General features: G+C 32.1%; 1 protein-coding gene across 1 annotated transcript in view; it reads left to right on the top strand.

Annotated features, from left to right (window-relative positions):
* Window positions 1–12,578, top strand: part of LOC121969933 — an 81,925-nt gene that overhangs the window by 69,065 nt on the left and 282 nt on the right. The window contains exons 8-9 of the mRNA XM_042520259.1: window positions 2,464–2,587; window positions 2,650–2,766. Of these exons, the coding sequence (XP_042376193.1) occupies window positions 2,464–2,587; window positions 2,650–2,766 (241 nt within the window). The remainder of the gene's footprint in view (window positions 1–2,463; window positions 2,588–2,649; window positions 2,767–12,578) is intronic.

Genomic DNA, 12,578 nt, shown 5'->3' with positions numbered 1-12,578 from the left:
GTCCGTTGACCTAGCTGGACTTCATGCCAGATATCTGGTCAGTCTGTCGACCTATCTAGATTTTGTACCAGCTATTCGGTCGGCTTATTGACCTAGCTAGATTTTCTGCCAAATATCCGGCAGCCCGTCGACCTATCTGGACTTCTCCTGCACACTTGATCAAGTAGTTAGATCACAACGCTATCTAACTTAACTTACTTGTCATTCATTAAAACCTGAGTTAGACCGTTAGTGCAAACTGTACCAACAATATTTTAAATTTATGCATCTAAGATGGTTTAAAAATTTTAGAAAATCAAATTAAATTAATTAAAATTGGTATTTCTTATTTATGATCACATCCTAGTCTAATGAAATGATGAAGTACAATTTGTAAAGAAATGAAATGAGATCTAAAAAATTTCCATGTGGTCTACCAACATGTTGGAATTCAACATAAATTGTTATAAAATTTATTTCAATATAGAGAATTATTATGTTTATTTTTTTATACAAAATGCTAATAAAATTAATGAATAATTTCACACCAATAAAATATATGTAGTAGTATTTGTAAAATTTTAATAATATTTAATGATACAATTAAACAACTTTTTGGTATTTATTATCCTACTTCTCATTTAGTTATGATGATTTTTTATAACATAACTTTAATTTTAAATAAATATGTTATGAATAATTTTTATCTCCTTAGTAGTAATAAAAAAAAATGGGTTAAAGATATCATTTAGTTATGATGATTTTTTATAACATAACTTTAATTTTAAATAAATATGTTATGAATAATTTTTATCTCCTTAGTAGTAATAAAAAAAAATGGGAAAAATATCTTTATCGGATTCTTGATATTTATTTAGTTGTATTTGCTTTAAACTTGAGACTTAAATTAGATGTTTTATATGAAATGTTAGTTATATATTTTGATGCTTTAATTCCATTTAAAGGTTCTTCGCTATTGTACAAAATACTAGAAATAATTTATATGATATTTATAAAGATTATGGTTTAAGATATGAATTAGAAACTATTGTATAAGAAATAAAAAAAATATTAGTGGTAGTAGTAATTTAAAACTTATAAAAGTACAATTTTTATTAAAAGAACGGACGAAACATCCATGAGGATTTCAAATAAGAACTGATTTTAGATAAGAATTTGAGAATTATTTTACGACTTATTTTAATTTTAGTGAAACAGATAGTGAGGTAGATTTCGATATTTTATGGTCGTGATAGTAGAAGACTCGAAAATTTTCCATCCTCTCCATCATAGCAAAAGAAATTCTAGCTTATCCATATAAACCATTGTTGTTCTAAAGTTGCTGTAGTAGTAACATTTAGTTTTAGAGCTAATATATTAGATGAAAGACGATTGCTGTCTCCTAGCTCTTTAAAAGCACAAGCATTACTTGATGATTGGACGAGAGTTGCATCTAGAATACAAGGAATACAACTTTCAAATGACAAGGTAGAAGAGTTTAATACCGAAGGAACTAACACTATGTGAATGAGAAATGAAAGTGTGCTCACTTCCAAAGGTAACAAGGGTAAAAAGGTAAGCGAATTATGTGAGTTTTAATTCCCTATCCCTAAAGGGATACATAGACAACTTCAATAAGTGGATATCCCCTTTTTATATTTTTTAAATTTATAATTTTTTAAATAAAAATAATAATAATTTTGAACCCTAGCAAACTGTGAACCAAATCGTAATCAGCGGTTCCAAACCGTGAACCATAACCTCCTTAGAAGGTTAAGGGTCGACGTTCTTGGAACCTTTGAACCGGCGGTTCCGAACTATGATGAGGTCTATTTTAAACAGATAATCCACTTCTAGCTATTGAATTCTTTTTTGGAGGTAATTTAATAAGTAGGGAGAATAGAGCCTCATTTGGGTTAAGGAGTTGATAATCAAGCTAGACCATAGCCCTATAGAACCAATAAAGTTCTACTGCAACAATCAAGATGCCATGCACCCAAAATTGGTGTTTTGATGAAAAGGACAGCACAAAGATTTATTATCGCTTCATCATAGAAAAAAATGAAATATCCAATGAGATCTGAACTTCATTTAGTAGACCTGTTAAATAATTTTTAAAGAACCAAGTTGGATTGCCACAATATATTTGAACTGATTCCTGAATCTTCCCCATTTAGAGATGCAAATAGACCTTTGTACATATATTTCAAGTAGGAACTCGACAAGGACAACCTGAGAATATGCTGCATGGCATTTGGTGGATCAGCGCTAGTTTAACAATCCAAATACGATTCAAGGACTCACATAATGTAATCTTCAACTTATATCATGATACTGGAAAAGAAAATAATGGTGTTCAACCTGTGCAAGTCATTTTGGTATTATGGTAATTAGACCGTATTAGATTGTTTACTTTAAAATAAAATCATAATATGTATTTATTAATTTATTATTAACTCGATTATCCTTCTTTGAGAGGTGCAGCACTATGTTTACTGGATGGGTACCTACTCTTCTCCGGTCTGGTAGAGGAATGACATTGTGGGAAAATGCAGCAGCAACACAACCTTCTCTAAAATTGGAACTTTTTTCATATGAGAACAATATGGTAAGTTTGGTTTGATATTCCAAAGTATGCGTCTTTTTTCTAAATTAATTTGTACAATGTAGTATTCAAGAATCATACGGGAAGCACTATGTGAGTTGGAAATTCCATACGTTCTTCATAACGTTGGAGAGGGCTCAGCAAAATTGAAGCTCCTGTTGCAGATGTCTGGTTCACAAGAGGTAAGCCGCCAAGGACCATTTATTCAACTTATCATTACTTTAGGTGGGTTGGTATGCGAATATTCTTTTATCAATACTAGTAAGTTTGAGCTAGTCATGTCATGATATATACCAGATATCGACATAAGCTGGGCACAAAAATCAAAATGTCCCTTCTTTACAGAATCACCAAAGGAGTGTCCATTTTTTATTTATCATCACAAGAACATCCATTTAATTTTGGTCAAAACTACTAAATGAATTGGATTTTTTTCTAAAAAATAAAAATATATATTTTTAAAATAATAGAAAGCATAATGATATAACTTGTGACATTTTTGAAAAAACACTACGTGAATTATAAGTTAAAAATTATTAAAAATATATGTCCTAAGTTTGGATGAAAATGGTTGAGGGTTATGTTAGGTTGCTAATCAGCATCAAACACAAATAAATGCATAATGAATGGATTCATCAAATTATTATACTAATACTATATTGTTCCTTGAAAGGAATGTAATGCATGGCCTGATTGCAATGTCTCAGTAATAGCCGCTATATTTTGGGTAGTGTTATGTATGCAAGATTTTTCATACCATAGGTTCAATAAGAACAAACATTATAGGAATCTTGATTATCTTAAATTTGAAACATAGAATATAAGAACGCTAATTTGTAAAACAATGGGCTTTTACTTGTCTAGTCTTAAGACTTTTTGGTTGAGCTACCTATACACTTGATCAACATCATTAAATCACAAATAAGTTTAACTTTGAACTTTTGGCAACATTAGAACCCAGATTCTATTATCTAGTGCTCCGTGTACCAACAATCCCTCTTTTGATTATGACAACTTAGTTCAAAGTTATATATATATATATATATATATATATATATATATATATATATATATATATTTTCAAAAATATTCCCCCTTAACTTAATTTCTCTCCATGAAATTAACATTTTAGGAGTTTTTGAAAATACTTAAACTTTTTCTAAAAACTTTAACCTATTTTTTTCCTCTTTGACACATATCAAAAATGAGTAGGGAGATTAAAAAATCACAAAGTAATTAGGGAGAAAAAATATTTCCAAAAAAAAAATAGAAGTATGTGGAAATAATTTTGAAAGAACAGTTAAATGTACAAATATTTAAGATATCTAATTTAAAAAAAAATCCTTGAAAACACTTAGAATTTTTAAAGACGAATGTTTTTTTAAAACAAACTTAATATTTTTCAAGTACTCAAAATTTTTTCATAAATGGTATTTTCAAAAAGATATTTTTAAGAAATATTTGAAAAAAATATTTTTGAGTCAAAGAGGATTTTAAAAAATTATTTTTAAATCAAAGATAATCTTCAAAAAAAAAAAATAGCCTTTAAATGACATATTTCAAATTTGAAAGATCAAAAAAAATATTTTGCACTTAAAAATATATTCAAAAGACAACTTTAAGCACGGTTTGCAATAACACCAATGAATGCTTTACCAAAAGTATTAATTTTTGCAATAATTGATATTAAGCAATTAAGACTTTAAACAAGCTAACGGGTCATTAGAGTCCAAGCTTGTATAATCAATCATAAGTTTTCAAGCATATTTACATTATTCCTTTTGTTCATAATTTATTAAAGTCTAAATTAGTCATTTCTATTTTCCCTTAATTTTTACTAAATTTTATAATTTACTAGATTAAAAAAACTTGACAAATCATTAACTATAATTGGGCATTATTAACTCTACTTAGTTTTAGCTCTTTATATATATATATATATAATTGTTCAAGTATAGCGTTGACTTGATTATTAATTAATTTTGAATTGAATTAACGAAATTGGATTTGTTGGGTTTATGTTTATCTTGATTAAGTAATTTTCAGATTAATTGAATTAATTAAATTAGTTCAAATTAATTCTGATTGATTAATTAGAATTTTTAATTTAATTTTGGTTTGATTATTTAAATTAAAATTGTTAATTAAATTTGGCTTATTTAACTTGATTATATAAGCTTAATTAAGTTTAAATTATAAATTAAAGTTAAAATAACTTAGTTTGATTAGATTTATTTAATTTATTTTGAACTAATTAAGTTAGATTTTAAATTAAGTTTAGATTAATTAAGTTAAATTAATTAGTTTAGGTTTAGTTAATTAAATTAAATTTAATTAGAAACTTTAATTAAGTTTAAAGTTAAAACTATTACTTAAATTAAATGAAAGTTAAGTTTAAAATTAGTTAAATTTAGTTAATCAAATTTTAATCGATTTTAATTAATCAAATTTTAGCTAAGTTAAACTAATTAAGTTAATGATTATAAAGTTAGATTTATTAATTGAGTTTAGATTAATTAATTATGGTTTAATTGTTAAAATTATTTAATTAAGATTAAAGTTTAATTGTTTAAATTGATTTAAGTTAAACATGTTTAAATTAAGTTAAGACTTAAGATTAAATAATTAAGTTTTTAAATTATTGATCATGTTAAAATTAAAATTAAATGCATTTGATTAAGCTTAATTAAGTTAATTTAAGTAATTATATCTGTTAATATTAAAATAATAATTAAATTTAAGTTGAATAGGTATATTAAGTATAAATATGAATTTTTTTAAATTAAATTATATTAAATTGATTAATTAAGTGAATTATATTAATTAAATAAATTTTGAATTCATTAAATTTTAATTAATTGGATTGATTAAATGAATTAGATTAATTAAATTAATTTGAATTAATTGAATTATATTTGATTGAAATTAGATTAGTTAACTTCACTTTACTTCATATTAATTATTTAAATTTTGGATTAATTAAATTAGATTTATTAAATTGAATTTTGGATTAATTTAAGTTAGATTTTTAGTTATTTGGTTTTAAATAATTAAAATTATTTTGGATTATATTTAAATTGACTAGATTCTACCTTGATATCTTTCTCAACCATTTTTGGATTTTCAAACACGGTACCTTATATTGTAGCATTGTAGAAAAGTTGCATGGTACCTTATAGATTTTGTATGATGATTGTCAATTTTATTAATATAGTTTGAATTCTAAGGATTGTTTGACCTTGTGTTAAATTCAAGTGACCAACTAAGTGCACATTCTAGGTTTCAACTTTGATTCGTATTCTTGGGTATCGAAGCAATGATCACTTTCTAAGATAAAGCTAATTCGTAAAATTGAACACTTAGCTAAGCTATTGAAAAACTTTGGTTTAACTAGTCTAGGATGCGGTGAGGTAGCTTCAGTTAGTTCCACTTAGCTAAGCACACCAAGTAGGGTACACGTGGCTTACCCCACTTGACTATCTAGACCATGCTTTTCTAACGTACTATCATCTCACCCTACCTAGTACTAGGTTATGCAAGTATCAATGAATCCTAAGTCCTTATCTAATCATTCAAATTTAATAAGAAAAATAAGCATGCAAAGTAAAGTAGTAAATCAAGCAATCATGCAATTCAACAAGAAAATATTACTTTTCTATTGGCTCCCTCTAAATCATAACCTCGATATGGTCTATGTAGATAGTGAATTTGATTCTTGGGATCCAATATTAATTAGGTCCAACTTGATTAAATAAGCTTAAGTTAGACGCCCATGCTTGAATTGGGTTTTTAGCATTTCGTTTCACCAATGATAGATACGATTTGAATTGAGTCTTAACCTTGTGTCCGAGTCCAGATCGATTGTATATGACCCTTTGAGTCCCAAACATCATATTAAGGTATTTAGAACCCGAAGTGAACCATTCCAATGATCCTTTAAGGTTTTCAACTTGAGCTTTTAAATTAGAATTTCCTTCCTCAAGTAGTTGAAGTTCCAATTTGAACGTGTGAAACACTTAGGTTAATCTTCTCCTTAAGAGTTTTAATCTCCTTTAGGAGTTACTTGACCTAGATATTAGATTTAGCTAGTTCTCAAGTCAGATTATAAATTAATAAATACAGTTTATTGACTAGTGGAGAGTCTACCTCGTTATTAGGTACGTCTAAAATGGATACAGATCTGTGGCTTGTCTCGAACCGAGCTTTGGATCTGGACTCAGGATTGAACTTGGTTTCGATTACTTGTTCTTGCGCCGGTAGTGCTAGGAAGCTCACTTGAGCTTGTTCTTCCTCGTCTGAATCTTTTGATGATTACTCATCCAACGTGGCTTTTTGCGCTTTCTTCCTTCGTTGCTTCTTTTCTTTCTTCATTTCTGAACAGCCTTGAAATGTTCGTTAGATGCATAGATCATGGATTTCACCTTTGTGGTTTGGCTTGGTCTAGTTTACTTGTTCTTCGACTAGATCACCTTCTTAATCTCGTGTTTAGTGAACCCCTTCTTCTTCTTGAATAGTTTTTGAACTAGGTTGACTAGTTTAAAGCTAATTTCTCTGTCGTCTTTTGAATCAGATTCATCTTCGAATTCGGGTTCAGTTTGAGACTTTGGTTTTAGCTCCTTGTTTTTGAATTTTCTTGCAAACAAAGTAACACTTTTTCGACCGGAGTAACATTAGTCTGTTCATGTAATTCGAATTTGAAAAATAATTCGTCCAACATTACCTTTGAAAGATCTTGAGAAACCTTGTAAGCATTGACTATCGACACCCACAAGGTATTTCTCAGAATTGTTTTTCCTTTCTACATTTTTATGTTATATAAATTATGTAAAATTAAATCACGCTTCCTTAATTTAGATTCGGACGCCCCTTCATGTAGTTCAACTAACATGCCCCACTAGTCCTTCGCGCTCATAAGGGGCTCGGTTAAGCTCCTCCTTTGTCAAATTGCATTGTAGAGTTTAAGTAGCTTTAGCGTCGGCCTTGATCTTCTTCTTCATTTGTTGGACCCATTTGGCGTGTCGGTTGGGATAGTGAATTTGGTTTGGGTCGCTATCCACATTTCCACTTGAGTCTTCAGTTAATACTCCATCTGACCTTTCCAATAGTCGAAATCTTCATAGGAGATAGCTGTGCTGTGGCCTTCTTGATGGGACATCAAAGCAAATCTTGCACAATAAAAAAAATAAGGGAAAAAGATTGTCAAGACTTGGTCTTGGATTAGTAGTGCGTGAGAAAAAAAAATAAATGAAAAAGTACACGAAAAAAAACAAAAAGAAGTTGCTCAAACAGTGGTTGCATCAATTCATAGCGCCCCTCTCTGATACCAATTGTAGGATCGTAAAACTGCTAGAGGGAGATAAATAGCGCATGCCACTTTTTCATATTTTTTGTAAACTTGTTTTGAAAACTCGTTTTAATGTTGGCAGTGGAATAAGTGAAATTAACACAGCAAGAACATCATTTCTTTTTACTTGGTTCATAGCCTGACAGTTGCTAGTTCAAGGCCTGCAATCCCGCTTCCGATTGACAATCCACTAAAAATCTCCTTCTCAGAATAGAAACTCGGAGACGGAGATTTGTCTTTATAACAGATAGGTATGGTAACAAATTTACCGACCCTTAAAAAATTGCGTACGAAAAGATGAGTGTGCTAATATAAAATTATATCGATAAAACAAGATTTGAAGTAGAGCGTCGATGTTGGAGCAACGTTTCGACGTCATAGCAACTTTTCGGAGCATGTAGCACTTGGAAGAGGAGTAGAACAGCTTATTCGAAGTTGCTATGCGATGTTGCTTTTATTGACCATTCCGGGCGCCTCCAGAGCTGAGCCTATCCGATCTGACACCATCAGTGACTTAGCCATCACCGAGCACCTAGACGTGGCGTGAACAGAGGATGGAGCCCTCTTCGGTTGTGACTTTTCCTTCTCCAGGCATCTGGATCTCTTCTGAACGCCTGGATCCCTTTTGGGTGTTGTTGACGTGCGCCAACCAACCGAAGTGTGCCACCTCATTTGACACGCTGGCTTGTGTTCGAGTCATCCGGGGTGCCTGTACCCTGCCCGGTTACTCGGAACTTCGGGGCCTGGAATCTCTCCTGTCTCCCGAAGTGCATTGTTCTGGCCACCTTTCGATATCAAGTTCTTACACCACATAGTTAGCATAACAGACATAATATGAAAATTTAATTGGTGGCAGTCTTGCAATTGTCCGATCTTAACTTTGGATTTCCAATGAAATCTTAGGTCAGATCGACGCCTACTGTTCCCTTCAAGCAAATGTGTCCTTACGCACTCCTTTCAAGAGAATTTACATGTTGCCAAATATCCGATCCTCTAAACCTATTTGAACTTACTGCTCAGCATCTAATCATCTGACTCAAGGCTTCCTTTCGATGTCCGGTCCTTGCTGACCCTTCGACCTGTTTGACATCCGATCCATTGACCCATCTAGACTTCCCGTCCGATGTCATTGATTTGTCAAGTCTTCTGCCTTTCCTAGTATCCAATCCAGTTAATCTACTAGGACTTTCCCTTGCTTAGTCTCACTAGGACTTTTACTTGACTAGTCTTACTAATATCTGCACACTTGATTAGCATCGTTAGTTCACAAATAAGCTTAACTTTGAACTTTTGCCAATATTAAAACCTAGGTTCGATTATCTACATACACCGTGCACCAATAAATTCGATTTTCGACTGAATTAATCAATATTTTATTGGTTTTGTTTCTTCAGTTCTTATTGGAAAATTCAGTTGGTTTGGTTAGTTCGAAAAAAATTGATTAATTCAATTTTAGTTAATTTGGTTCAGTTCGATTTTAACCGAATACTCACCCCCTTCCTCAAAGTGTCAGTGAAGTCATATCTCATCCTAGCTAGTATGATACAATGATAGACGAGATAAATACTTTAGATGACAATGACATTTGGGACTTGGTCAATTTACCTTCAAGGAAACAGTCTATTAGATGCAAATGAATGTCTTGGATGGGTCAGTTGCCATATTGAAAGCTCATCTTGTCGGAAAGGGTTTTGCTTAGACCTATGGTGTAGACTATTCTGATACTTTTTCTCCTGTTACAAAATTGACATATATTCAATTGTTTATTTCAATGGATGTTACTCATCATTGACCTTTACAATAACTTAATATCAAAAATGCTTTTCTTTATGAAGATCTACAAGAAGAAGTGTATATGGAACAATCTCCTAGTTTTGTTGAAAATTTTGGTATGATAAAAATGAAATATGACCATTTTGTGTTCTATAAGCAATCAGGAGTTGGTATCATCTTGTTGTTGGACCCCGTGGTAGTTTTGATGTGATCAACCAAGTTGGTTAGGGTCCTGCGTTGTATTTGATCCCTGTGTCTGAGTGTGCAGGAGCTTAGGAACACAGGAAGTCGAGCGGAAGACGCAGCTAGCGAGAAGGACGGCACGGGAAGGGAGTCGACGGGCTCGGTGCGTCCGAAGGACGAGAGAGCTGCGGAAGAGTACTCCGGTGGGCGTGAAGAGCGTGCGCGACGTTCAAGGGACGTTAAGCCGGGACGGAAGGCTGCTCGAGGAAGGCCGGAAATTGGGTTCGGGTGAGCCCTATTTCGGTTGGCCACAATCACCCAAAAGATCGGAGCATCGGAAGTCGCAACAAGCTGGAAACGAAGTCAAAGGAGCTGAGCTGCCAGCTTGGAGGCGCCTCCATCCTGACTGGAGGCACCTCTCCTCCAACCTGACTGGAGGCGCCTCCAGCTTGAAGGCGCCTTCAACCAGGTTGAAGGCGCCTTCAGCCAGGCTGGAGGCGCCTTCAACCAGTCAAAGTGACCGTTCTGCGCGCGGATAAAGTTTTATCCGCTGACTCCCATGGAGGCGCCTTGGACCCTCGTTGGAGGCGCCTTGGAGCCTCGGGATAGAATTTCCAGGACCTATATAAAGGCCCATGGAGCTAGGAATTCAACAACAACTCAAGCATTCAATCTGTAGTGTTTCCTAGCAATAGTTCTGAGCTCTTGAAAGTGTAAAAGGCTTCTCCGCCTTCAGCAAAGGAGAGTTTCTTTTAGTGCGTTTCTACTGCCCTGGATTAACAACCTCCTTGGTTGTAACCAGGTTAATTCCTGAGTCTCTTTTTATTGATTTATTATTTTGTTATCTATTGCACTAACTGAGTTGAAAGTACGAGGAGGGTATAGTTTAATTTTTGTTTTCAGCAATTCACCCCCCTCTTGCCGGCACTCCGCTGCACCAACACTTGTTAGTTGTGTATGTGGATGATATTGTTATCATAGAAAGTGATGCTACGGGAATCTCATCTCTTAAGTTTTTTATTCATACTCAGTTTCACACGAAGGATTTGGGGGTGCTAAAGTATTTCTTGAGTGTTGAAGTTATACAGAGTATAAAAGGTATATTTCTATCTCAGAGAAAATATGCCATTGATCATCAACTGAGACAGAAAAATTGGAGGCAAAGCCTTATAGTGCTCCAATGACTCAGAATATACACTTCACAGGAGATGGAGAACTATATGAATATTCTGAGAGATATCGAAGATTGGTTGGGAAATTGAATTACTTTACTGTAATTCATCTAGATATTACATATCCAATTAGTGTTGTTAGTCAGTTTATGTCATCTCTAACAGTTCATCATTGGGTAGCGGTAGAGAAAATTTTGTGTTACTTGAAAAGAGCACCCCGACGGGATATCATGTATGAAAATCATGGACATACTCATATTGAATGTTTGTCAGATGCATATTGGGTAAGTTCAAAAATGGATAGAAGATTTACTTTATGTTATTATATCTTTGTTGGAGGAAATTTAGTTTCATGAAAGAGTAAGAAGCAAAATGTAAGGCTATGACACAGTCTGTGTATGAGATAATATAGAAATATCAACTCTTGACTGAAGTATGACTTAAGCCTTCAGTACCAGCAAAACTGTGGTGTGATAATTAAACTGCTCTTCATATTGTATTAAATCCTGTGTTTTATAAGCGAACTAAGCATATTTAAATTGATTATCATTTTCTTTGTGAGAAGATTCAATAAAACTTAATTTCTATCGAATATGTGAAGATATGTGAAGACGGGTTAACAGCTAGGGAATATCTTCACAAAAACTTTAAATGAATTCAGATTGATTATCTTTGTAATAAGTTGGGCATGATTAATATCTATGCTCAAATTTGAAAGGGAGTATATATATATATATATAGCAGTGTATATCTGTTAGCCGTTTATATAGCAGTATATATCTATCAATAAATGTTAGTTGTTAATTAGCTTCCTAATTGTAGTTAGTTTTCTAAGGGAGATTCCTAATCTGGTATATAAATATGCCTCATTTTTCAATAAAGCATATGATTTTTTTCCATCTCAAATATCAGATTCCAATGGTTTATTAGGGTGCATCTTTAAAATTTTGAGCAAAAATAAAAATGTGACAGTATGGCAAAAACTATTACATGGTAATTTCTAAGTCATTTGATGATTTTTAAAAATATGAATAAACTCCAATGATTCCTATATTGAATTTTAAGTAAAAAAATGATGTAATACTTTTGGACCAAAACTACTAAGATTACCACGTTGCTGTTTCTAATAATTTTTAAATTTATAACAATATTTATATCACTATACTATTTATTATTATTATTTTTTAAATTTATCACTCATGTGATAATTTTTATCGAAAAATACTGTATGAGTTTACTTAGACACGTTAAACTGGCTCGATAGCCAATCTGTTTTTTTTTTTTGGAGATGCATGTGAAAGTGCAGCGGATTTAGTAGGCTAATTTGAAGAGTTGGGGTGTCATTTTGATGATGAATAAAAAAAGAGGCATTTTTATAATATTATTCTATAAAAATATTTTAATTTTTGCTCACATATATCTCTCAAGTTGGCACCTGTGCATCGCATATAGGCAAAAATGCATACGCTAGTTAATTCAATACATGTTGCATAATGTACTCAATTTCTCTGAACATGCTTAC

The sequence above is a fragment of the Zingiber officinale genome, chromosome 4A (assembly GCF_018446385.1).
Source record: "Zingiber officinale cultivar Zhangliang chromosome 4A, Zo_v1.1, whole genome shotgun sequence".
NCBI lineage: Eukaryota > Viridiplantae > Streptophyta > Magnoliopsida > Zingiberales > Zingiberaceae > Zingiber > Zingiber officinale.
Note: the sequence above shows the minus strand (reverse complement) of the source record. Positions and strands in the feature narration are given on the sequence as shown.